The sequence below is a fragment of the Ranitomeya imitator genome, chromosome 2, assembly GCF_032444005.1.
Source record: "Ranitomeya imitator isolate aRanImi1 chromosome 2, aRanImi1.pri, whole genome shotgun sequence".
Lineage (NCBI taxonomy): Eukaryota > Metazoa > Chordata > Amphibia > Anura > Dendrobatidae > Ranitomeya > Ranitomeya imitator.
Genome location: NC_091283.1, coordinates 181,107,927 through 181,135,240, shown reverse-complemented (window position 1 = coordinate 181,135,240; position 27,314 = coordinate 181,107,927). Strand labels below are relative to the sequence as shown.

Here is a 27,314-nt window from a genome sequence, read left to right as displayed (position 1 = left end):
GAATGCTGTAGATAAGCCCCTGATGCCGGTGGGCTTAGCTCATCTTCGATTTTGGGGGTGACAGGTTCCCTTTAATATTTTCCCTGGTGGTCTAGGGTAATACTCCCTCTTTTCCCAGAGCTCTAATGGGTTCATTTTACCAGATCCAGGATCCTGGAGCAGTAGATTAATAATTAACTGATGGTGCTCCTTACTTTTTTGGTTGGTGAAACCATAAGAGTTTGGGTCCGTGGTGGTCTAAAGTAATGATGTGAAGGACACCCTTGTTTTGCTGGTGATTTAGTGCATCCTCTGCCTTTCGCAGCCCTTGGCAATACATCATATAGGGCAGAAATATATGTGGAAACCGTCCTGAGCTGACTTACTTCTTCCAGCGTCGGAGTAAAATCATCATTAAAGTGCAAAGCATGAAGCCGAGCTGCAAACAAGGAGCCGAGTTGGGGATCTGAAACTGTAGAGATTTGGGTTATTTCCAGCCAGGCCAGTGCCGTATATTGACCACAATGACGCTACACGGCCTAAATGTAAAAATATCAAGCCAATAGATAGGTGTCGGGCAGGGTTCACACTCGCCACCAAGATACTTACCAAGATTTCTGTTCCGGATAAGATGTCCTGGAATAGCTCCTGCTTTACAACCTTGTTCGTTAGGTGCATCACATCCGCCTGTCGTGAGAAGCAAAAAAGTAAGAAGTTACGAGGCAAGCAACGCACGCGGCAAGGAACACGCGAGGCAAGGAACGCGCGAGGCAAAGAACGCGCGAGGCAAGGAACGCGCGAGGCAAGGAACGCGCGAGGCAAGGAACGCGCGAGGCAAGGAACGTATGTGCACTTCGGATAATCGCAAAATCTCAAACGCACGCGGCAAGGAACGTATGTGCACTTCGGACCATCGCAAAATTTCATGCGTCTCAGATATTGTAGCGTGGCTTCTGGTTCGGCACCGATGATTTAAGTAGATTGCTGTCGTATTATCTGTCTGGACTTTGACTCGGTGACAGATAAGAGCTATGTCCAGTGTCCATTGTCCAGGGAAAGAAAAATGGCACAGATTATCTGTAGAGCCGACTACTGAGAGGACAAGTTCCTAGGACTGATCAACCTTGAATTCCTTCTCAGCAGTGGAGGTTAGCGTCTATCATGATGACTTGCCACTGAAATGGGAGGAAGAACTGTGCCCGAAAGACAAGAGCCACCACTGAAAAGACTGACGGCCCAATAACAGAAGAATCTTCTGATCCAGAGATTCCTTTGACTTGTTCCATCTTGTCAGGATGGCTCACTGGAGAGAGCAAGTGTGAAATAGTGCATACGGATTGATATCCAATTTTGGATAGTAGATTATCGAACCGAATTGGCTGAAGGTGTCCAATGCAATGTGAAGGCTCGCCTAATTGTCAGCTCTGGATTGTGCCTTCATAATGATGGCGTCCAGATAAATGGCTGCAGCACTCCTGGTGTGGAGGATGCCTGTTATAGCAGCCAAAACCTAACTGAACATTTGAGAGGATGTCCCAACTTGAAGAATATCTTCTTCTGGCCCCGAGCTTCCAGTTTCTTGTGACCACACAATCTGGAGAAGAACCAAAAGGAGAAACATATTCTAGATTTCCTCTGCAGGCCAGAAAGGACGTGCTTGTTCTTAGACCAGTAGGTATTCTTGCCGCCTGCTGCTTATGAGGGGATTTCATCCAAACATTTGCCGAATTCCCAAGAGCCTGTGAAGGGGAGAGCTACAAGAGCTTTCCTACAGATTACGTCAGTGGACCAGGGTTTCAGCCTTAATGTGCGGTGGATGGCTAGAGACAGAGGAGGAGCAGGCGAGAAGCCTAAATGCGACAACGGTGGATTCGCAGATTTGCCTGCTGGCTTTAGACATTTTCTGAACGATGTCTGCTAACTCTTTAGGAGGAACACCAGATAGAACAGCATCGCAAGTTATTTAGCCCAACTGTTGTGGTCTTATCAGCCTGGTAAGAGGCGAACATTGGTTTCAGTCCAAACCAGTAGCTTCAGTAGGTGACTTAGCAAGACTTAATCTTCCAAGCCCAATATCTCCTGAAAGGACACAATCTGCCATGGATAAAGTTGTCTGTAAGTTGGGGGGTACAGTGAAAGAAAATGGACTCCTAGGAAGAAGAGGAGCCAGTGTCAGTGACGTTTAACTAGAAGAACAGGGGACGGGAAGAAAAACATTAGACTCGAACAAAGAAGACCCAGGAAAACATACTCAGAAGGGAGGTAAGAACATTTCTAAAACAATCCACAGCGAGGAGATTGGAACAAAACAAAATCCTCTAAACTGCATGCTCGCAAACGCCAGAAGCCTGACAAACAAGATGGAAGAACTAGAAGCAGAAATATCTACAGGTAACTTTGACATAGTGGGAATAACCGAGACATGGTTAGATGAAAGCTATGACTGGGCAGTTAACTTACAGGGTTACAGTCTGTTTAGAAAGGATCGTAAAAATCGGAGAGGAGGAGGGGTTTGTCTCTATGTAAAGTCTTGTCTAAAGTCCACTTTAAGGGAGGATATTAGCGAAGGGAATGAGGATGTCGAGTCCATATGGGTCGAAATTCATGGAGGGAAAAATGGTAACAAAATTCACATTGGGGTCTGTTACAAACCCCCAAATATAACAGAAACCATGGAAAGTCTACTTCTAAAGCAGATAGATGAAGCTGCAACCCATAATGAGGTCCTGGTTATGGGGGACTTTAACTACCCGGATATTAACTGGGAAACAGAAACCTGTGAAACCCATAAAGGCAACAGGTTTCTGCTAATAACCAAGAAAAATTATCTTTCACAATTGGTGCAGAATCCAACCAGAGGAGCAGCACTTATAGACCTAATACTATCTAATAGACCTGACAGAATATCAAATCTGCAGGTGGTTGGGCATCTAGGAAATAGCGACCACAATATTGTACAGTTTCACCTGTCTTTCACTAGGGGGACTTGTCAGGGAGTCACAAAAACACTGAACTTTAGGAAGGCAAAGTTTGACCAGCTTAGAGATGCCCTTAATCTGGTAGACTGGGACAATATCCTCAGAACTAATAATACAGATAATAAATGGGAAATGTTTAAGAACATCCTAAATAGGCACTGTAAGCGGTTTATACCTTGTGGGAATAAAAGGACTAGAAATAGGAAAAACCCAATGTGGCTAAACAAAGAAGTAAGACAGGCAATTAACAGTAAAAATAAAGCATTTGCACTACTAAAGCAGGATGGCACCATTGAAGCTCTAAAAAACTATAGGGAGAAAAATACTTTATCTAAAAAACTAATTAAAGCTGCCAAAAAGGAAACAGAGAAGCACATTGCTAAGGAGAGTAAAACTAATCCCAAACTGTTCTTCAACTATATCAATAGTAAAAGAATAAAAACTGAAAATGTAGGCCCCTTAAAAAATAGTGAGGAAAGAATGGTTGTAGATGACGAGGAAAAAGCTAACATATTAAACACCTTCTTCTCCACGGTATTCACGGTGGAAAATGAAATGCTAGGTGATATCCCAAGAAACAATGAAAACCCTATATTAAGGGTCACCAATCTAACCCAAGAAGAGGTGCGAAACCGGCTAAATAAGATTAAAATAGATAAATCTCCGGGTCCGGATGGCATACACCCACGAGTACTAAGAGAACTAAGTAATGTAATAGATAAACCATTATTTCTTATTTTTAGGGACTCTATAGCGACGGGGTCTGTTCCGCAGGACTGGCGCATAGCAAATGTGGTGCCAATATTCAAAAAGGGCTCTAAAAGTGAACCTGGAAATTATAGGCCAGTAAGTCTAACCTCTATTGTTGGTAAAATATTTGAAGGGTTTCTGAAGGATGTTATTCTGTATTATCTCAATGAGAATAACTGTTTAACTCCATATCAGCATGGGTTTATGAGAAATCGCTCCTGTCAAACCAATCTAATCAGTTTTTATGAAGAGGTAAGCTATAGGCTGGACCACGGTGAGTCATTGGACGTGGTATATCTCGATTTTTCCAAAGCGTTTGATACCGTGCCGCACAAGAGGTTGGTACACAAAATGAGAATGCTTGGTCTGGGGGAAAATGTGTGTAAATGGGTTAGTAACTGGCTTAGTGATAGAAAGCAGAGGGTGGTTATAAATGGTATAGTCTCTAACTGGGTCGCTGTGACCAGTGGGGTACCGCAGGGGTCAGCATTGAGACCTGTTCTCTTCAACATATTCATTAATGATCTGGTAGAAGGTTTACACAGTAAAATATCGATATTTGCAGATGATACAAAACTATGTAAAGCAGTTAATACAAGAGAAGATAGTATTCTGCTACAGATGGATCTGGATAAGTTGGAAACTTGGGCTGAAAGGTGGCAGATGAGGTTTAACAATGATAAATGTAAGGTTATACACATGGGAAGAAGGAATCAATATCACCATTACACACTGAACGGGAGACCACTGGGTAAATCTGACAGGGAGAAGGACTTGGGGATCCTAGTTAATGATAAACTTACCTGGAGCAGCCAGTGCCAGGCAGCAGCTGCCAAGGCAAACAGGATCATGGGGTGCATTAAAAGAGGTCTGGATACACATGATGAGAGCATTATACTGCCTCTGTACAAATCCCTAGTTAGACCGCACATGGAGTACTGTGTCCAGTTTTGGGCACCGGTGCTCAGGAAGGATATAATGGAACTAGAGAGAGTACAAAGGAGGGCAACAAAATTAATAAAGGGGATGGGAGAACTACAATACCCAGATAGATTAGCAAGATTAGGATTATTTAGTCTAGAAAAAAGACGACTGAGGGGCGATCTAATAACCATGTATAAGTATATAAGGGGACAATACAAATATCTCGCTGAGGATCTGTTTATACCAAGGAAGGTGACGGGCACAAGGGGGCATTCTTTGCGTCTGGAGGAGAGAAGGTTTTTCCACCAACATAGAAGAGGATTCTTTACTGTTAGGGCAGTGAGAATCTGGAATTGCTTGCCTGAGGAGATGGTGATGGCAAACTCAGTCGAGGGGTTCAAGAGAGGCCTGGATGTCTTCCTGGAGCAGAACAATATTGTATCATACAATTATTAGGTTCTGTAGAAGGACGTAGATCTGGGGATTTATTATGATGGAATATAGGCTGAACTGGATGGACAAATGTCTTTTTTCGGCCTTACTAACTATGTTACTATGTTTAAGGTGTCTTTTATAGCCGTTAGAAGGCTGGTGAGCACAGAGGACAGCAGCATGGAAGACTGTTCCACATCCAAGTCTGACTGGAGAATCTCTCCTTAAAGGTCCTCAACTCTGCACAAAATATCCAAGCGTAGTGCTACTGGGAAACAGTAGGGCCTGGAGTCAAGGGATGGCAATGGCTTGCCGGGGTGTTTAGACCTCAGCCATTTATAGACTGCCAAAAGATCCTCCTGTACCAGATGCCTCATCATTTGTGGGATCCAAGTCTGAGGCTAAGCGATTAAGCCTGTCCCCACAATAGATCTAGGTGCCTTGGGCAGGTAAAGTCTGCAAATGCTAAAGAGCATACACACTAAGTTTCAGGACCCAGTAAAGGCTGAGTGGTGGAAACAGCATGCGGGGGGGGGGGGGTGCACATATAGTCCGCCTCCAATAGTTTGTGAAGAGGGGTTCTGACTGACCACACTGACAACCGGAACACAATGGGTGCACGCAAAATAGCGTACAAGACTCTCCCTGGGATCCTGGACATGGTGTCGCCACAAGGAGTGAACATACGTGACTCGCAGAGAGAGACAGAAAAAAAAAAAAACGCCCAAGGCAGAGCCTGCCAGGTCAGCCGAAATGGCAATGACTAGGAGAGAAACAGGCGTGAGGAGAGACTCGCCTGTAGACTAGGCGCAAGAAGAGACGTTCCCCTACAGCAAGAGGCTGTGTGACCGCCGGACCTAGGAAAGTACAGGTATAAGGAGCAGGACCTCACCATAGGTTTCACGCCGCAGATGGGCGGGACATGGCAGAAGACTGCCAAAAATGAAATACATGTAGTACATGTTTAAAACTTGTTGGTCGAAGCACCTGAGCCCAAAAAGTACGAGCTGCCCGAATCCTACATAAGGACAAGTTCACACAATGCATTTTTTAATGCAAATTTTCAGCTGCGTTTCACAATACCAGCTAAGTCTATGAGATTTCCGAAATCTCATGCTCACAGATTGACAAAACAGTCAGGGGGGAAAAAAAAACAAAGATTTTTTTTTTTTGTGCAAAATGCAGCATGCACAAGAGACAAATGTACCCTGACAAAAACACAGCAAAAGATAAGTAAAACCTGCTTTTTGTAAACAGCTTATGTCACATTAAAAAACAAACAAAAAAAAACACAGCAACAACAACAACATGTGAACATAGCCTAAACCTCTCGGCTCAGCTCTGGATATGTGAGCGTGCTGGCTTCCTGAATAAACCTGGTAAATGTTGTGCTCCATATAACACCTCACAAAGGGAGATCGGCTAATGAGTGGATTTGCAATCTATTTTTTTTTTTCGTTTCCTCCTTTCGCTTGGTTTGAGCAGACATTTTTTGCTGACAGACTCCATTTGATGGATGTATAGATGACAAAAATTGTGCCTCACTTTCTCCCCCTTGGATCTAGATGCTGAAAATTTGTCCTGATATTGTCCAAAATCCACATGTTGTCAGGACAGGTTCTCAGCCTCTGTCCCCATTAGATTTTGAGTATCATAGATTTACCACACTCAAAATGTCTCTTCGCTCTGATTAATAGAATGGGTCCCGAGCCCTAATAGGACATGAGGACACAGGTTGTCTTCACGACTGTAAATCACCAATAGACCATAAGGAAATCTAATAATACTTGGTGACCACCCCATGCGAAAATGTTCTCTGTACGTACATAGTGTGTGGAAATGATGAGCAGAATTCGCCAGGCGGACAGCAGCATCTGGTACTCCGTGAGTGAACTGCAGCTGCCCTCTGTCTCCGCGACACGTTGCACCAGCGAGTGCATGTAATTGGACCAGTAGGTAAAGCGTCCATCCTTGGAGAATTTCTCAAGAATGCTATTCAGAGACTTGTCTAGTGACCCACTGCAGAGGGAAGAGAATCAGAAGTAAATGAAGGAGTCCGTGTAAAGGTTCATGCAGACATCCGTGAAGCTCGGTCTGAGAACGGACCACAAAGCACGGACTGTCCATAGGTCCCCCGACCAGAGATCGACAGCTTCATAGGCATATATGAGGCTGTGGGGTTCGGATCGGGCGACCTGTGGACAATCCGTGCTCGGACAGAGTTCCACAGACATCTGTATGAGCCCTAATGCATTACATCTCAAAGGGACCGGTCAGCTCTCCGGACATGGAGGGACAGAAGAAGAGGCTTTTTCTCAAAATAATTATTGAGCGTCTTTTCTTAGAACTCTGCATTGTGCCATTCCTCCTGAAAACATGTAATTTAATTCATACACCACCATTCCTCGTCAATGGGATGTATCCCTACAATCTTGGCTATATCAGACTGTGCAGGACACGCCATTAAGTCACATTTCCAAAAGGAGTTATCATAATGTAGAGTTCTAAGAAACGATACTCCAGAATTGAGAATTCATGAGAAATTTGTAAATCAGAGAAGCCTGGAGTTCAGTTAAAGGTTTCACCAAAATTACATACTGGACCGCGTAGAAGATCTCCAGGCAGATAATCCTCATGATGAAGGCGCAGGTCTCCAGGACGCTCAGCTGGAAAAGTATAGCAGATTAGTAAGCCGAGGGGACACGTCACTGTTATAAAATACAGTCATGTAATGCACTTACATCTGAGGATTCAGAGGGGGGAACAAGTGTCCCGAAGAGAGGTGCTGTCAGGTTCTCCCAGAAATTGGGCCTAAAGTAGAAGAATGAAAACTCAGTGACTTTTACCTCTATGATCCATTGTGAACATCCGATACGTAACTTACTTGGTTCTTAGAACAGTCATAGCACTGTCACGACGATCCTGCCATAAGGCGTGCAGGAAAGCGATGGCAGAGCGGTGTAGCTGAGGCGTGCACCAAAAACGGTCAGATTTCTGGAGATCTATTAGGTCCAGGACAACTTGCAGACAGCTCCACTGTCCCAAACTATACTCCTGAATTTAAAGAGACACGTGTGAGTAAACATGTAAAATACAAAGAAAAAATGGGAGCGTTCTCTACAATTAATATTCCTTACCTTGGTTCCATTAGTATCCTTCACCTCTAAATTTAGGAAAAGCTCGATCAGACCCGGCTGGGTCTCTACAGCGACTGTGAGAAATTCCAGAATCATCACTTTGATCTGCATGTCCTCTATGCTGCACTGCAGGCGGTTGAGAAAGGCGTCCCGGATCGCAGCCGCGTCACTTCCCAGACAGGCGTACACAGACATGGGGGCCACCTAAATAATCATAGATAACCACTTCTAATAAGAGCAAAAATCAAAGAAAACATACAAAAAAAATCCTCTTACAGTCGCCAGCCTCTTCAGCAGTTGTATGGCCAGCCGGGGCAACGAGGCATCGTACTTATGGTAAATATATTTTGCCAGGACTGCAATCAGGTTGTTTCCGTGAGCTCCTGGTGATAGAAAAAAATACTATTTACAGACCCAAAAAAAAAACAAAAAAACACAATGTCACTTGTAAGGAAACCTGACGCACCATGCTGCGTGAGCGCCTGCTCCAAGGGGGACACACCACAAGACGGAGGCTTCAACCGGATGACATTGTTGGTTATGGAAAATGCCAATTTAACCGTCTGGATTAACATCTGACCTTCTGTTCCACTGCTGATATGGGAAGAAAGGGATTAAAAAAAGGAGTAAAAGTTACAACCCCCGAGCAGCAAGTAATCACCTCCATTAATCACGAGCTATGCCCTCACTCACCTTCCGGCCTGAGAGGCCATGATCACATTGATTGTATCCACGCCGATCCCCATGATGTTAATGACGGCCTGTCCTGCCTCGGTGTTTGTCAGACTGAAGATGCACAAGCTCTGCAGATTTGGGGGGCTGCGGGCAATGTATATAGGTATAAAGATGTTCACTTTTATCACGGTATGTATATTACGGGTGGAAAGACTGATAGGATACAGCGCCAATTACCTGCTTTGTGGATCCAGGTCTGGGCACAGGTTGAGGATGGCATGAATCAGATTCAGGATCAGGTACCCTGAAAGAAGACGACGATGACATTTGTACACTCAGAAATAACATAGTAACTGCATACACAATAAGTGAGAGGATCGTATAGTGCCAAGGATATGGTCCAGTTCTGATCCCGAGTGACTGTAGTTATCTACGGTCTTAGCAGAACGTCCCCCAATGTCCAGACACTTATCACTTAGGCCACTTTCACACATCAGTTTTTTGCTATTAGTCACAATCCATCGAATTTTGATAAAAACGGATCCGTTGTAGATTGTGAAAAACTGATGCGACGGATCTGTAGCCAGAGTACATCATTTGACGGATCCGGCGCCATAGGCTTACATTCTAGCAAACGATAGACGGCTACGGATCCGTTGCTGTCCGTCTTTTCGACGTACACAAAAAACATTACTTTGTCCGTTGTCTCCGGCCACCGGACAAACAATTTTCGCCGAAATCGGCGAACGACAGCTGAAACGTGAAAGCATTAGTCATGAGGACTATGAGGGGTTTTCATGGATTTCAAATTGATGGCCTACACTATCTACAGTCTTGCAATGTCCAGCACGGCATAAGGGGGGCCTTATCGGTGACGTCCATATGCTCTATTTGGACACATGACCTGGGATGCATTACCTACCAATCTAGGTTGCTGACAGGCACTAGATGCAGAGGCGTTTATCCATGCCTTACTGCACTGTGTTAGCTGCAAAATAAAAGCGTTATACCCATAACTGTAAGTCATCCGCTAGCCATAGGGGATCATTTTCTGATTATGGTTGGGTCCGATCACAGGTCCCGAAGTGATCCCAAGAACAGGGGTTAAAATGTGGTTATGCAGAGCCCAGTCTTGAATGAGGCAGAGATGAACACGCTTAGTCTCAACTCCATTCATGGTCTTTAGAATGGAAAAACAGGATTTTTGATTGCTTACCGTAAAATCTGTTTCTCTGAGCCTTCATTGGGGGACACAGGAACCATGGGTGTATGCTGCTGCCACTAGGAGGCTGACACTATGCAAATAAAAAAAGTTAGCTCCTCCTCTGCAGTGTACACCGCACCGACAGGAAGTAGGATCTTCAGTTAGTGAGAAAGCAGTAGGAGAAGCAACGTGTAAAAGAGAAATAATAATAATATAATAATAATAATAAACTTTATATAGCGCCAACAAATGCCGCAGCGCTCCACAGATTAACAGTTTCAAACACTCAAAGAGTGTTCAAAGAACTCAAACGAAAACAGTATAACACAATAAACAGAGCTGTTCAACTTGGGAGGGTGCTGTGTCCCCCAATGAAGGCTCAGAGAAACAGATTTTACGGTAAGCAACCAAAAATCCTGTTTTCTCCATCGCCTTTCATTGGGGGACACAGGAACCATGGGACGTCCCAAAGCAGTCCCTGGGGTGGGAAAAACAGACTTCCATCAGGTCAGAGGACTCACCACTGCCGCCTGCAGGATCCTTCTGCCCAGGCTGGCGTCCGCCGAAGCATAGGTATGCACCTTGTAAAATTTGGCGAACATGTGGATGGAAGACAAAGTTGCCGCTTTGCAAAGCTGTAGGACGGAAGCCCTGTGGTGCACCACCCAGGAGGCGCCGACTGCCCGGGTAGAGTGAGCCTTGATCCCAGGAGGGGGCACTCTGTTCTTGACCCGGTAAGCCTCCAGAATTGCCGTTCTGATCCAGCGGGCAATAGTCACCTTAGAAGCCAGTTGGCCTCTGCGCGTGCCATCAGGAATGACGAAGAGAGAACCTGTCTTCCGGAAAGTGGACGTTCTATCCAGGTAGATCCTCACTGCCGTGACGAGGTCCAGCTTTTTCAACGATCGCTCCAGAGGATGAGTCGGAGCTGGGCAAAAGGAAGGTAGAACGACGTCCTCGTTGGAGGTGGAAACCACCTTAGGAAGGAAAGAAGGAGGAGGTCTGAGGACCACCTTGTCCTGGTGAATGACCAAGAACGGAGGTCGGCAAGAAAGGGCCGCCAATTCGGAAACGCGCGGATAGAAGTGATGGCCACAAAAAAAGGCCACCTTCCAAGAGATAGGGAGATTCCCCTGTCAGTTCTGAGAGGCTCAAATGGGGAAACCTCAGAACGTCCAGTACCATGTTTAAAACCCCATGAATCCACAGGGGCCCTATACAGAGGGACAGCATGGGCTGCTCCTTGAAGGCAGGTCTTAACCTGTGGCCGAGAAGCTAAAGTCTTCTGAAAAAGGATGAGAAGCTCAGAAATCTGGCCCTTGAGGGAACTCCGGGCAAGGCCCAAATCCAGTCCTGCCTAGAGGAAGGCCAAGATGGAAGGCAGGGAAAAGGACATAGATGGGTACGATAGTAGAGTCTGGGAAAACGAAGTCTTCCGAGCCTGGATCATGGTGAGAATCACCTAGTCCGAAAGGCCAGACGCTCTTAGAACAGCGGACTCAACAGCCACGCCGTTAAACTGAACGACCGAGAATTTGGGTGGCAGATCGGACCCTGAGACAGCAGATCGGGACTGTCTGGAAGGCACCAGGGGGCGTCCGCGAGAAGATTGACGATCTCCGCAAACCAAGCTCTCCTGGGCCAATCCGGGGCGATCAGAATGACCGGCACCCCGCCGCCTTGATCCCTTTCAACGGCTTGGGAAGCAAGGGAAGAATGGGAATAGATAGGGGAACACGAACTGCGACCAAGGAATGGCCAGAGCGTCGATGCCCACTGCGAGAGGGTCGCGAGACCAGGAGACGAACACCATGTTCATTCGGGACGCCATGAGGTCCACGTCCGGAGTCCCCCATCGAAGACCAGGCTGATGTAAGAACCCCTGATGCAAGGACCATTTCCTTGCCGAGAGGCCCTCGCGGTTGAGGAAGTCGGCGGCTCAATTGTCGACACCGGGGATAAGCACTGCGGATATCACCGGAACCATTGCCTCTGCCCGGAGGAGGATTTTGGATACCTCGGCCAAGGAACTCAGTGTCTCCCCCGATGGTTGATATGCCACCTCCGTGGCGGTGTCCGCCGAGATTCGGATAGGTAGACCCCTGAGAATCCTTTCCCAGTGGCGAAGGGAGAGAAAGATGGCCCGAATCTCAAGCACATTGATCGGCCAAGAAGACTCCTGCGACGACCAACGACCCTGAACAGTCAGGTGGCGAAACACCACGCCCCAGCCGAGCAGGCTGACGTCCATCTTCACCACCTTGCCAGAAAACTGGAAGGAAGGACCTGCCCTGGGAGATGAGAGGTGACGTCAGCCACCAGTTGAGGGACCGATTGACCCAGGGAGAGAGATGGATTGGTCGATCCAGGGACAAGACAGACCTGTCCCACTGTGACAGGATGGCCTGCTGAAGAGGACGTGAATGAAATAGGGCAAAGGGTGTCGCTTCCAATGTTGCTACCATCCTCCCCAGGACCTTCATGGCCGATCGGAAAGAGGGAAGCCGAGGACCCTGGAGCAAGTGTACGTCCCGACGAAGGACGGATCTCTTACCCTCAGGAAAGGAAGACTTTGAACTGACGAGTGTCGAAGAGCATGCCCAGAAAAAAGGGAGGCGCTGCGAGGGAACAAGACAGGATTTCTTCTTGTCGACAAACCACCCGAAACGGCTAGTGTCGAGGACGATGGAGGCTCTCGCGAGCCTGAGAAAAAGGACGGAGCCTTGATGAGGATGCCGTCGAGGTACGGAAAAGGTACCAGTCCCCTGACCCTCAAGATGGCTATCAGTGCCGCCCTGATCTTCGTGAAAACCCTGGGAGCAGTTGCGAGACCGAACGGCAGGGCGACAAACTGAAAAGGGTCCTGGAGCACCGCAAAGCCCAGGAATCCATGATGTCCTGGGAATATCGGGACATGGAGGTAGGCGTCTTGAATATCTATGGAACACAGAAATTCTTGAGCCTCCATGGAAGCAATTACTGAATGAAAGGATTCCATCCTGAGGAGTCTCAGATGAATTCTCCTGTTCAGCAATTTGAGATCCAGAATGGGATGAACCTTGCCTTCTTTTATCGGTCACACAAAGGATTAGAGTAGAAACCTGTGAACCGTGCTTCTTCTGGGACGGGAAAAATTACCCCCGGCTTTGAGAAGAGAAGCAATGGTTGCGAAGAAACCCGGAACTAGAGCGGGGTCTCTTGGAGGTGGGATTCAAAGAAACGATCCCAGGGTCGTGAAACGAACTCTATCTTGTATCCCGAGGATACAACTTCCCTGACCCATGTGCCCTCTACTGAGGAGATCCAGAAGTCCCTGAGGAAGAGGAGACAGCCGCCCAGCCTGGGAAGTGGGCTGAGGTCTAGACGAGAGTCATGCCGAGGTGGATCTTCCAGTCCTAGACCTGGAGGATATACCTTGGGAGTAGCGAGAACGCCAGGAAGGAGTGGGTCTAAAAAAAATACCCTGTTCTTCTCTGGACGTGCCTGTGGCCTTTGCTGCGTGAACCCTGAAAAAGGTCGGCTGGTAAGTGACTTTTTGGAAGACAAATCCGCCTGCCGGGCCTTGAGCCAATGGTCCGACGGGAGGGAACAGCATTGCTGGAAGCCTGAGTCGCACAAGACGCGGCATCCAGGGAAGCGGAGGCCAGGTATTCACCTACAAGAGAAATCTGGCTAGCAAGCTCAGCTAGCTGTCCGGGTGGAGCCCCGTCCGGGATGCCCTGACGGAGCTGTTTGGCCCATTTGGATACTTCGCAAAGGATTCTATGATTATCATTAGAATCCTTCAGAGATGCTCCGCCAGCTAGAGAAAGGACAGTGTTGGTCTCTCGACAGCCTGGAAACCCGAGGATCCACCGAGGGGGAAGTCCAATTAGCGGTGAGCTCCGGAGAAAAGAGATAAAACGCCAAGGCGCTTTCCTCTCTGAAAGCGTCTGGCCGGATTCTCTCCTTCTCTCGTCATGATTTCCTCTAAATCAGGGTGAGGAGCGAAAACCTTTGAAGGTGGTTTAGCCCGTCTAAACGAAACCGCCTGGTCTGCGGGTTCCGTAGCGGAATCTTTGATGCCACAGGTCTGATTTATCGCTCCAATGAGGTACTGAACCATATCCCTCATGGATTTGGTTCAAATCCAGCGCCGAAATATCCTACGAAGGCGCATCAGAGAAAGCCTCGCCTGACGCAGGGGAGGACCGAGGGGAAGCCGACCACAGGAAGGACCGTGGGGCGAAATGGAATGGGATAAGGACTCAGACCAGCGTTCCTGTCTGGACCTTTTGCGACCTATAACGGAAGGCTCAGACGGAGTCTCCTGCGACCCGTTGGCTACTGCGGGGGTCTGCAGGGGCAACCTATCAACCACAGACACAAGGGTTTTAGACACCCGTGTTAGATCCGCTATGGATTGTGATAGAGAGGACACCCAGGCTGGAGTGGAGTTTTCGCTTTGTAGCGGAACAGCGGGAGGGTCCTGGGAGGGGGTTGCTACACGTCTGACAGAGAGCAGAAATACCAGAAGGTTAGGGGACAGAAGGGCAGAGAAGTGTCAGTCTGCAGAGCAGAGCTACTCACGATCTTGATAGAAGATGCACATCAGCGATGATCCTTAACGCAGAAAAGCAAACAGACAGCAGACTTCTGGGACACTGCTGTTTGGTCCCTTCAGTCCGGGACCAGCTGCAGCCGCAAGGAGTGGGGCAAGGCGTTCCTGGCACCAAAAAACAAACTTGGGGGCACAGGAGAAAGTGGGCGGGGCTAACCGCCGTGTCAGTACCGCCTGCTGTATCCCCCAATGCGACGAAATGAACCAGTCGGGCGGGAGAAAAGCCCGCCCGATGGAGAGAAGGAAGTGGGCGGAGTCGCGGCCGGAAGTAGGCCCCGGGAGAAGCCGGGGCCTAAATTAGAAGTCGGCGACCGCCGGAGAGGGCCGCGGCGACGGTGGAAGTGCAGCCAGGAAGCGGCGCGGCCGCCCGCAGACAGAGAGGAGCGCAGCCACAGGAAAAGGCAGCGCGGCTGCCTGCAGGCCCGCCGCAACGGCCCCACAGAAAAGCGCGGTCGCCGGTGGAAAACGGCGCGGCTGTGTGCGCGCCAGAAAGGGAGAAGCGGCCGCTGCAAAAAGACAGCGCGGGTGCCAGTAGGGCCGCCGCGCCACCCAGAGCAAGGAGCAGCCGCAGCAAAAAGGGGGCTGTGCGGCTGCCTAGACAGTGCAGCGCGGCCGCCGACAGAGTTGAGCGGCCGCAGTAAAATTAAGCGCGGCTGCCAGAAGGGCCGCCGCGCCACTCGGGTACAGGAGCGGCCGCAGCAAAAAGGGGCTGTGCGGCTGCAGAGACGGTGCGGGGGAAGCAGCGCGGCCGCCATGCGAAGGGGCGGCCGCCGTAAAAATCAGCGCGGCGGCCAGAAGGGCCTCCGCACCACTCGGGAACAGGAGCGGCCGCAGCAAAAAGGGTAGTGCGGTCGCCCAGATAGTGGGCCCCCAAAGGGCCGCCGCGCGAAGGAGAAACGACTTCTCCCATGCCACCCCGAGAAGGACCCAGAGGAAGGGGAGCAGGAATACTCACCTAAACATCCCACGCCGTCTGTTACTAACCTCAAACCGGTGAAGGTATCAGACGTCCAGGGAGCTGATGGACGTCCTCGTCTCCTCCAACCGACAGGCTCTGGAAGGCGAGTGGGTGGGGGACGGAGCCAGGACCGGACTTCTAAGCACGCTTGTGTGCTAGGATCTTGGTCCTGGTGTGGGATCTATGAGGATACGGGGTGGCAGTACACGCCGTACTCATAGTCCGCTTGTGGGACTACAGGTGTGACTGTTCACCCTGTATCCCTTCCGAAAAACCTGAAAGAAAACGACGCACATTGAGGTAGATAAGGGTCTAATGAAAGACCCGTGTCCACCTCCTACTGACACTAAGCTAAACTGAAGATCCTACTTCCTGTCGGTGCGGTGTACACTGCAGAGGAGGAGCTAACTTTTTTTATTTGCATAGTGTCAGCCTCCTAGTGGCAGCAGCATACACCCATGGTTCCTGTGTCCCCCAATGAAAGGCGATGGAGAAATCTAGCTTTCTCCAGCGGTAAGAATCCATAGAGAATGACAAGTATGCACACCTCCGCTCCAGTCACATCGTAAGTTCAATACTCCCCTTTTCAGTTTGCTGATAGTGATCAGTGAATGTGCTCAGATAACGTCTTATCGGAGCATGCTCGGGTGTTATCCAAGTATCTTCGGAGGGCTTGTATATTATGTTCGAGTCCCTGCGGCTGCATGTTTGCGGCTGTTAGACTTCCGTAACATATGCGGGGATTGCCTGTTTGTTCCGTAATCCCCACAAGATGAGTAAATTATCCCTTAATCTACGGCTAGGGGATAGTTTGCAATTCTGGGAATACCCATTAAATACAGAAATGCTAGTAGTCCTTAAATGTATAGCGATCTTGGCTTTATGTATTAATCTATTTTTTTTCGGTTTTCAGATGACCCCTGCACTTTCCTCACCCTCCCCAAGTCCAGCACTGAGTCTCCTCCGCTGCTCCGGGTGTCTGTTATTGTCTGCAGCGCTGACAGCACATCAACAGCGCTGCAGCCAATCAGTGAGCTCAGTGGCTTGTGCTGTCAACTCGGGCAGAGCGGCTGGGCTCAACAATTGGCGGCAATACTATGGACAGGACGTCAGTGCTGCAGACAATAACAGACACAGAGAGCAGCGGAGGAGACTCGGAGGCGGACCTGGGAAAGGTGAGAAAATAACTATTTTTAAAGAAACTGAAGCCAGGGGAAATCAGAGACCCCCTTTAAGGGCTCCACAAACTCCATTCCTCTACTTTTGAACAATGCTTGAATTACACTGGTCTACAAAAAAAAAAAATTCTGGCATGGACTTTAAGAACAGTTTTAGACTAATTTGAGGGTGCTGAATTCAAATCTGATCTTATAATTTCTCTATCACATCACGTTTTTGCGCTACAGGTATATAGCCCATTTTCATGAATGCCATGATAAATATAAGTAGTGTATGAAAAGTGCTGGTTTATACGGTTCACTAAGGTAAATTTAGTTTTCATTTACTCTCCCAATAAATGTGAGAATATCTTTGTTTTCTTTGAACATGCATAATTCCCATTTGTTGTGATAACACCCTTGTTTTCTGTGCTACTGGGACAGTAGAGCTACAGCAGAGCATTGGGTGAAAACGAAAGAGTTTGGCATCTGGCGATAAGAATGTCATCCATGATCCTCTAGTGGATAGGAAGGACCTTGTCTTTCCTCCCTTACACATAAAACATGGATTGATGAAGCAGTTCGTCAAAGCTCTCAATCACAGTGGAGAATGCTTTAACTATATATGTTCAACTTTTCCTGGTCTTAGTGAAGAGAAGAAAAAAGGAGATTTTTGTGTACTCACCGTAAAATCTCTTACTCTTAGCCTCTAATTGGGGGACACAGGACCATGGGTGTTATGCTGCTGTCCACTAGGAGGCGACACTATGCATAATCTAAAAAAGATTAACCGTGGCTCTACACCCCTCCGCAGTATACACCCCTGGACGGCGTCAGCCTTCTCCAGTTTTGTGCAAAAGCAGTAGGAGGAACGCAACATGAATAACATAACCATGCCTATAAGAAGGCAACTATGTACGAGCTCAAGCAGACAATATGAGAACTCAACAGTAACAACGGCCCGGAAGGGCAACAGGGTTGGAGCTGTGTCCCCCAATTAGAGGCTAAGAGAAAGAGATTTTACGGTGAGTACACAAAAATCTCCTTTACTCTGTCGCCTCATTGGGGGACACGGGACGTCCCAAAGCAGTCCCTGGGTGGGAAGCAATGGACGAATATTGAGCAGACAGGCCCCTACACTTGGGGCTCCGCCGCCTGCAGAACACAACTACCCAGGCTCGCATCCTCTAAGGACTGGGTATGAACCCTGTAGTGTTTAGTAAACGTGTGTAGGCTAGTCCAAGTGGCCGCTTTACACAATTGTGCCGAAGCCTGGTGCCGAATGGCCCAGGAGGCCCCTACCGCCCGTGTAGAGTGTGCCGTAATACCGGCTGGAAGAGGGGAATTCTTAAGACGGAAGGCCTCTTGTATGGTGGATTTGATCCACCTGGCAAGGGTAGCTTTGGTAGCTGGCAGACCCTTGCGGCCGCCTTCCGGAACAAGGTAAAGAGAATCAGACCTCCGGAAGGACGCAGTCCTAGACACATATATATACGCAATGCCCTGACAAGGTCAAGCGTATGCAGAGCCTTCTATACCCTATGAACCGGGACCGGACAAAGGGATGGCAGTGAAATTTTCTCATTGAGGTGGAAGTGGGACACAACCTTCGGAAGGAAGGATGGGACCATACGGAGAACTACCTTGTCCTGGTGAAAGGCCAGGAAGGGCCGTCTGCAGGAGAGTGCTGTCAGTTCAGACACCCTGCGTAGCGAGGTGATTGCCACCAGGAAGACCACTTCTGGGACAGAAGGCGGAGCGGGACCTCTTTAAGGGGTTCGAAGGGTGGTTCCTTCAGGACCAGGTTGAGGTCCCACATTTCTAGTGGTTGTCTGTAGCGGGAAACCAATCGGGAAACCCCCTGAAGAAAAACCCTTACTTGCGACTTGGTAGCAATGCGCCTTTGAAAAAGCACTGAGAGGGCTGACACCTGGCTCTTAAGCAAGCCCAGGGACAGCCTGGCCTCCAGAACCGATTGGAGAAAACCAAGTACTTTGGGGAGGGAATGGGGTCTGGCCACGAGACTCGCACCAGGTAAAGAAAGCTTTCCAGGTACGGTAATAAATCTTGGCAGAGGCTGGCTTCCGTGCCCTGATCATGGTTCCAATAACGTCCGGCGAGAGCCCTGGCTGGGTTAGAACCCAGGTCTCAAGGGCCATGCCGTCAAATTTAGAGCCCCTGAGTTCTGGTGGTAGAACGAGCCTTGTGATAGAAGATCGGGGCGGTCAGGGAGACGCCAGGGGGCGTCTACTGTAAGTTGTATGATGTCGGCGTACCATGTACGTCTGGGCCAGTCCGGTGAGATTAGGATGGTTGGAACTCCCTCTTGCTTGATCTTCCTCACCACCCTGGATATCAGGGGGAGAGGTGGAAAAATGTACAGAAGTGGAACTGGGTCCAGTCCTGAACCAGAGCGTCTGCTCCGAGCGACCACGGATCACATGTTCTGGCCATGAAGTTGGAGACCTTGGCATTGATGTGGGATGCCATTAGGTCTACATCCGAGGTCCCCCAGAGATGGCAGATCTGGCAAAAAATTTCGGGATGGAGAGACCACTCCCCCGAGTCTATTCCTTGTCGACTGAGGAAGTCTGCTTCCCAGTTGTCCACACCTAGAATGTGGACTGCTGAGAGAACCAACCCTGTGCCCTCCCCCCAGTGGAGGATATGTGACACGTCTCGCATCACATGGGTACTGCGGGTCCCCCCTTGGTGATTCACATATGCCACAGCCGTGGCATTGTTCGACTGTATTCTGATGTGAGAGGCTGCTAGTAAGTGATGGAAGGCCCTCAATGCCAGGAGGATGGCACGAATTTCCAGAATGTTGCTTAGCATGGTCGCGTCCACTGGGGACCACTTGCCCTGTGGTGTAGGTGCACCGCACCCCAACGTCAGGCTCGCATCGGTGGTCAGAACCTTCCATTGACCTGTGAGAAAGGATTTCCCCTTTGCTAGCGAGGTTGGCTTGAGCCACCAGTGCAGGGACCTCCTGGTTGACGACGTTACCGGAACTCCGTGTCAAGAGAGAAAGGGTTCTTGTCCCAGGACTTGAGGATGGCTAGTTTGGAGAGGCCTGAGGCGAAACTGTCCAAATGGAACGGCTTCTATTGCTGCCCCCATCCTGCCGAGGACTCTCATGGCAAACCGGAGAGATCGAGGGGGTTTGCGGAGGAGGGTGCGAACTCTAGAACACTAGACCCCTGGAGGTGTTGAATAGCATTCCCAGGAAGGTCAGAGACTGACTCGGGGTTGGTGATGACTTTTGTAGGTTGACTAACCAGCCCATGCGACTCAAGAGTGTCGGTTGTGATTGAGACGCTGAGCTTACAGTCCTTGAAGGTGGGAGCCTTGATGAGTAGATCGTCCAAGTATGGAACGACTACTATGCCTCTGGAGTGCAGGACGTCCATGATGGCTGCCATGACTTTAGTAAACACTCTGGGAGCCGTGGCGAGTCCGAATGGGAGAGCCACAAACTGGTAGTCGTCCTGGTCGATTGCGAACCTGAGAAATCTCTGATGGGCAGGTGCAATCGGTATATGCAGGTATGCATCTTGTATTGTCTGTGGAGGCGAGATATTCTCCCTTCTCCATGGACGCAATGATGGACCGAAGGGACTCCATGCGGAAGTGACGGACCCGTACATATTTGTTGAGTTGTTTTAGGTCCAGTATGGGCCGCACGCTGCCTCCTTTCTTGGGGACTACGAATAGATTGGAGTAGAACCCTCGGAAGCGCTCGGCCATGGGGACCGGTACTATGACTCCTGCTTGAAAAAGCAAGGAGACCGCTTGTCGGAAGGCACGAGCCTTGGCCGGTGGTTTTGGGGGCGACAGAAAGGAAGAATCGGTCCGGTGGGTTGGAGGTGAACTCTATCTTGTTTCCGGAAGACACTAGTTCCCTGAACCACCTGTCTTCTGTAATAGGCAGCCAGACTTGATGAAAGAGCAAAAGTCGGCCGCCTACGGGTGTGGTGTCTTCCGGAGTCTGTGAGTCATGATGAGGAGAAAGTCTGAGATTTTCCTCCTCTGGGCTTTGACTGGCCTGCTTTTGACTGCCAGGTCTCGTCCGACCTGTGCGTCGATCGTGAGTTGTCCCTGTGTGGGGAACGCTTACGATTTTGTGCTGGACATGAGACGGACCAGCCCGAAGAATTCCGAAAGGATCGGAATTGAGTTTGGTTACGCTTCTTGTAAGTGCATTTAGGTTTCAGTTGGGGAAGAGAGGTACTCTTACCCCCGGTGGCGTTGGATATCATCGTGTCCAACTGTTCACCGAAAAGTCGCCCACTGAGGTAGAGGTGCGTGAGGGACTTCTTTGAGGCTGCGTCTGCTTTCCATTCCCACAGCCAGAGGATACGCCAAATTGTGATGGCGTTTGATGCTATCCCCGCTACGCCCCTTGCTGAATCCAGAGCTGCATGAAGCATGTAATCTGCGACGACTGCTATTTGAACCGCTTGGTCCGACAGCTCAAGAGCGGATGCTTGGAGGTCAGCTTGTAAATTAATGGCCTTGGCAGCCCAAACTGAAGTGAACACGGGAGCCAGGGAGTCCCCTGCGGCTTCAAAAATTGAATGAACCATGCGTTCTACCTGCCGGTCTGCTGCGTCCCTGAGGGTTGAGCTATCTGGCAGTGAAAAGGAGGGTCTGTGCTGCTAGTCTAGAGACTGGGAGATCCACTTCGGGTGGGTCTGTCTATTCCTTGGTATCCTTCTGCGGGAAGGGGTACCTCGCAGATTTTTGCGATTAGCGAATTTTTTCTCAGGCTGTGAGAGCTGCTTTTTAAGGATCGCCTTAAACTCTGGGTGGTTAGAGAAACCTTAGGCAGCTTTAGAGGTCCTTCAAAGGAAATCATGTGTTCTGGAGCCTCTGGTGGAGGATGAGAAATGTCCAGCACCCGATGGATGTCCTCAACTAGCACTGTATTGCTAGGGGGGATTGGGATCAGGAACCCCTCCGTTTCCTTGTCTGAGTTGGAGTCACAGATGCCTTCCGAATCCTGTATATCACTGAGGCGTCCCCTGCTGGGTGAGCTGGGGCGGAGGCCTTCTCTGGTCGGGGATTGCGGAGATCTGCATTGTCTGTCCCTGGAAGGGGACGGTCTAGATGACCTGGAACTACAGTGTCTCTCCCTAGGAGGGGATGACCGTGTGCTATGGGATGGCGCAGATGGACTTGACCTATGGGTCCGCTTGCGTCCTGACCTAGACGTGGATGTGCCAGGGTCGTCCTGTCCCGGAGTCAAGCTCTCCCTATGCTGGGTAACGGTCATAGCCGAGGCATGACTCTGCAGAGCCTGAAGCAATGTGGAGGTTAGGTTATCTATAGACTGCGTCATAAATGGCGACATCTGAATGACCCATTCCGGCGAGGCATTAAGACACCAAAGCATTGGTAGGGGCCTCTTGGGGCTCTGACACAGTAGTCTGGATGCAGTCCTGGCAGTGCGGGTACGTGCTGCCACTGGGGAGAGCGGTCCCGTAGGCTGTGCAGAATGCATAATAGCAGTCCTGCCTGGTTCTCTTGGACCTTGAGCCCGGCATAGTGCACAGAGTGCAGAAGGGCTGGCTGCAGAGGACCTTACAGGGGTAGCTATGCAGAGGAACCTATAGGGGAGCCTTATAGGCAATATAGATTCACAGTCGAGTAAAACAACCCAGCTGTGATCTTATCCCACCAGTTTGCCCCTAGGTCCAGCGCCAAAGAACCACAGTCCTGTGCCCCCCGGAGACTGGCTGGCCTGGTCTTGCTGACCGGAATATGCAGGGTTAATCCTTGCTGCAGTAGAAATGGCAGCTGAGGAGGCAGGGGGAGAAGGGGGCGGAGAGCTGAGGAAAAAGGCGGCAAAGCTGTGTAAAAACACGCCCTTTCTGTCTCAATCCGCCCCCTCTATGACACTGTAGAGTGTCAGATTTGTCATCCGGGGGGGCGGGCCGAGGAGCGGAGGAGGTGGCGGCTTCAGCTAGGCCGAAGCAGCGGCCTAAATTAGATGCCTGATGCCCAGAAAGGCTCCAGGCCGGCATGGAAGTCCGGCAGGGGGTCGGATCGGAACCGGACCCCCCCGTATTTAAAGGCAGGATAGTGGTGGGGCTATAAGCGGAAGGGGGCCCTGTAAGGGGTCCCCCTGAGGCAGTATAGAGCTGGTGTTGCCGCAGAGACAGGGCGCAGGGAGCCCTGTCTCTATTGTTCCATGCCTGCCTGCACTCCCCTCTGTCCCCGACAGGAGCCCGCAGCTGGGCTGGTGTCCCTGGATGCAGGCGCAGTGTGCTGGCCCATTGCTGGGAGCTGCAGAGTGCTGCCTGTACAGGCCCTACCTGAGGTTTCTCAACTTAATGCCCCCAGAGGGGGATTAGGGAGGGTGCTGCTATGACCTTCAGGGGGCTTTATCCTCGCCTCGACCTCAACCCAAAAGGAATTGGGGAAGGAGGGGGGGTCTCGACTTCGAACCAGCACCCGAGGGACTGGGGAAGGAGCGACATGGGGAAAAAAGCCATCTCGACTTCAACCGGGCACCCCGTAATAGGGGGCCGAGGAAGGAGCCATGCCGGGAGTCTCACAGGAGACCCACTTTTCTTCATCTGTAATCCGTCGGAAAAAAATGGAGTAAAGAAAATCTTAGGTGTGCCTCCTATGCGACACTAAGCAAAAACTGGAGACGGCTGACGCCGTCCAGGGGTGTATACTGCAGAGGAGGAGCCACAGTTAATCTTTTTCAGATTATGCATAGTGTCGCCTCCTAGTGGACAGCAGCATAACACCCATGGTCCTGTGTCCCCCAATTAGAGGCTAAGAGAAAGAGATTTTACGGTGAGTACACAAAAATCTCCTTTTTTCTTCTCTTCACTAAGACCAGGAAAAGTTGAACATATATAGTTAAAGCATTCTCCACTGTGATTGAGAGCTTTGACGAACTGCTTCATCAATCCATGTTTTATGTGTAAGGGAGGAAAGACAAGGTCCTTCCTATCCACTAGAGGATCATGGATGACATTCTTATCGCCAGATGCCAAACTCTTTCGTTTTCACGAGTTAGGCTTCTTTCACACTAGCGTCGGAATCTCCCCGTTGCAATGCGTCGGGAAGAGATTCCGACGCTAGCGTTTGCTGCATTGCACAATGGGTGCAGCGGATGCATTTCTCCGGCGCATCCGCTGCCCCATTGTAAGGTGCGGGGAGGTGGGGAAAAAAAAACGTTACATGTAGGGTTTTTTTCTCCCGACGGTCCGCCAAAGCACGACGCATCCGTCGCAAGACGGATGCGAAGTGTGCCAATCCGTCGCAAATGCGTCGTCAATAGAAGTCTATGGGGAAAAAATGCATCCTGCAAGCACTTTTGCAGGATGCGTTTTTTCTGCAAAACGACGCATTGTGACGGATTTAAATAAACGCTAGTGTGAAAGTACCCTAAGGCTGGAATATTTGATGGACCTCAAATAAGAACACTTATGAGAGACCCAAATTTTATCACATCAATGAATGAGACAGAAGAAAGAGCTTGGAATGCATTTTGTAATGTGGTGCAGAATTTTCTAGGGAATAAGAAAGCAGACAACTATGAAGAGATTGTGGAAGAGCTACTAATGAGTCTGCAAAATCTTGGATGTAGAAAGAGTATCAAGATTCACTATTTACACAGCCATTTGGACTTTTTTCCAGATAACCTTGGGGATGTGAGCGAGGAACAAGGGGAACGTTTTAATCAGAACATTAAAACAATGGAAGAACGGTATCAAGGCCGGTGGGACTCACATATGATGGCTGACTATTGCTGGAGCTTGATGAGAGACAACCCAGAAGCCGTACATCACAGATCAGCCAAGAAAAGAAAGTTCAAATCACTGTCATTTGTCATTCATCTGTGTGCCATATGTATGTGTTTTTATATTGTGTAGTTTAGGGGTAAGTTCACACAGGACTTTTTTGCTGCGTTTTTTTTATGCTAATTTTCAGCTGCTTTTTACAGTACCAGCAAAGCCTATGAGATTTCAGAAATCTCATGCACACACATTGTTTTTTTGTTTGATCAGTATTTTGTGCTTTGCTGCGTTTTTTTTTTTTACATAGAGCATGTCACTTCTTTCAGCGATTTTGCTGCGTTTTTTCACCCATTGACTTGAATGGGTGTTGAAAAAAGCGCAGCAAAAACGCAGGTATCGTTATTTGCTGCGTTTTTGCTGCTGAAAATCCAAGGATATTAGCCTGAAAAAAGAGAAAAAAAACCGCACCAAACAAATGCACCAAATACGCACCTAAATTAGCATAAAAAAACGCAGCAAAAACACGCAGCAAAAAAGTCCTGTGTGAACTTACCCTAATTCTGTAAGTATATTTGATTTGCTGTACCTAGACTTTGCAATCTTTGTTATTCCTTGATTAAAAATATATAAAATGTAGTACCGAAAATCATGTGTTTTTATCATAAAACATTAGGAGTAATTTTCATCAAAAATTGAAAATCTCGAAATCCTGATGTGATAGCCAAAAACAGAGTTCATATTCGTAATCAGCAGCCAAAATTGACTTAAAACATGTTTTAAAACCTTTTGCCAGAAAAATTGCGTTAACCAGTGTTATTTAACGAAAATGCCACCATGGTTATCACTCAAGAGCAAAAACAGAGGGGTTGTGGAGCGCTGACAGGGAACAGGTGACTAGATTCAGGCTGCCCAAACCACGGCAGCAGGAATCAGACCCCCGGCTGCACAATTAAGTTTACAGAAAAGCATGTTTTTCTCTAAATCACACAGCCAGGATTTTTTTTTTTTTTAAAGAGAGACAGGATCACATACCAAGGTTTTCTCTCACTCCATGAGAGTTGTAGCGCCACCTGTGGTAATTAGGAAGCATTTCTCGTAACACGAACAGAATGCAGGGCACAAGTCCCTGACTTTGCATACTGCCCAGCTGACCCTAGAAATAAATCAAAAAATTAAAACCTAAGATGTGGGAGACTTTACAGAAGGAAAACACTATTTGCAGCTCCACAAAGTCATACCTTCACTAACGTAGTAACAAGACGGAGGAACGAGATTGTGACGCTGTATTCCCCGTGCGACTGCTCAATCCCTAGCAGCGTCCCGTATCCTCCTGCATTCATATTTTCTGTGCTGTGTCAAAAAAAAAAAAAAAAAAGGAGAAAAATACAAAAAATATTGGAAAGTGCAAAATTGCAGCAATGCTGCATGCACAGACCAGGACGTACAACTTGATCGCAGGTCTCCTGTACTGAACTGGACAGGTTCAGGAGACCTGTGGCCAGTCCATAAGTCATGGATGTGTGGAGTTGGCAAAAATGGGAGGACAAAGGTAACAACAGACCCCCTAAATGTCATATAACTGAACCTGATGTGTCCTGATGAAGAACTGGCAGCAAAGGGAAGAAATCCTGTGTGATGCAAATCTGTCCAGACCTGGAATAGGATGAAACAAGGCGCTGAAAGATCCATATCATTTTGCCAGATATTTACCAAGGGCACAATCTGCCCTCACCTTTCCAGGCATCCGTGTAGCTAAAGCTGTCAGGCAGTTCACACAGGAGGCAATGAAATCCAACGGAGGGTTCATGACTGTTGTTAACCTGGTAAGAAAGTGTAATGACCATCCACGTCAGGTTACATAACTCCTGCTGCAGCTACACCTCCCTCCTGACCTCCTACCTCTGCAAGAGCATGTAAATCCGAGAGGTGATGGGGAGAAGGTAATCCGCGATGGACAGGTCTGTGTTAATAACTTTGTGCACAAGGTCAATGATGGGCTTTACTCTGTGACAGTGCAGGATAACGTCTGGAGAGGAGGAGGAGAAGATGAGGAGCTGTGAACAGATAAGACTCAATGCCGCGGGATGAGACAAAGGGGACGTGTTACTTACCAGCTGTGGATACCACATGAAGAAGCATCTCAACCTCGCAGGTAAAGAGGGTCCAGCTACTGAACGAGTATTCCCAGCGCACGAAGAACCCGCGCTCCTCAGACATCACTTGACCGACTGTCCCCTGAGGAATACGCAGATTGGTCTGGCCCAGTCCTAAAACAAAAATTAGAGGCCATAATTAGGACTGTGCTACCATGTGATGCAAGAAAAAGAGACCCGTATAAATGAAATAAATGCAAATATACAGTAGAACGCCCCCAACTAGGCAGAGTGGAGCTTTCAAAAGTCAGGCAACTCTTGCAGTGGCTGAGAGCAACCAGAACTTAAAGGGGTCGTCCCTTTTTAGAAAACTTTAGAGTATAAACTCCGGTAATTATTATTAAATATATATATTTTTTTAAACTCAAAACAAAACTAAAAAAGACGAGAGAAGCAGCGAAGAGCCAGTGTGTGACACACGGAGGGTAAGTAATACTCCGTCTGATTTTTAGAACTACCGAAGCCTTGCACCCAAAAGTTTTCTGAAAGTGGACAAAGCTTTTAAAGAGGAACTTTTACCAGATTTAACATGGTAAACTGGCAATATCATAGATAAAGCGCTGCAGAGCTGAATACATTTTTTTTTTTTTTTTAATCTCTCATC

The 27,314-nt window shown here is 48.7% G+C and overlaps 1 protein-coding gene across 2 annotated transcripts in view; it reads right to left on the bottom strand.

Annotated features, from left to right (window-relative positions):
* NUP188 (nucleoporin 188) overlaps positions 1–27,314 on the bottom strand; it is a 59,316-nt gene that overhangs the window by 8,163 nt on the left and 23,839 nt on the right. For both annotated transcript variants that reach the window (XM_069748171.1, XM_069748172.1), the window contains exons 16-32: positions 26,669–26,824; positions 26,457–26,583; positions 26,290–26,377; positions 26,143–26,210; positions 25,796–25,907; positions 25,590–25,710; positions 9,113–9,179; positions 8,894–9,019; positions 8,667–8,794; positions 8,477–8,583; positions 8,201–8,404; positions 7,948–8,117; positions 7,805–7,874; positions 7,662–7,729; positions 6,890–7,082; positions 589–666; positions 366–451 (exon numbers count right to left, since the gene is read on the bottom strand). In XM_069748171.1, the coding sequence (XP_069604272.1) occupies positions 366–451; positions 589–666; positions 6,890–7,082; positions 7,662–7,729; positions 7,805–7,874; positions 7,948–8,117; positions 8,201–8,404; positions 8,477–8,583; positions 8,667–8,794; positions 8,894–9,019; positions 9,113–9,179; positions 25,590–25,710; positions 25,796–25,907; positions 26,143–26,210; positions 26,290–26,377; positions 26,457–26,583; positions 26,669–26,824 (1,969 nt within the window). The remainder of the gene's footprint in view (positions 1–365; positions 452–588; positions 667–6,889; positions 7,083–7,661; positions 7,730–7,804; positions 7,875–7,947; positions 8,118–8,200; positions 8,405–8,476; positions 8,584–8,666; positions 8,795–8,893; positions 9,020–9,112; positions 9,180–25,589; positions 25,711–25,795; positions 25,908–26,142; positions 26,211–26,289; positions 26,378–26,456; positions 26,584–26,668; positions 26,825–27,314) is intronic.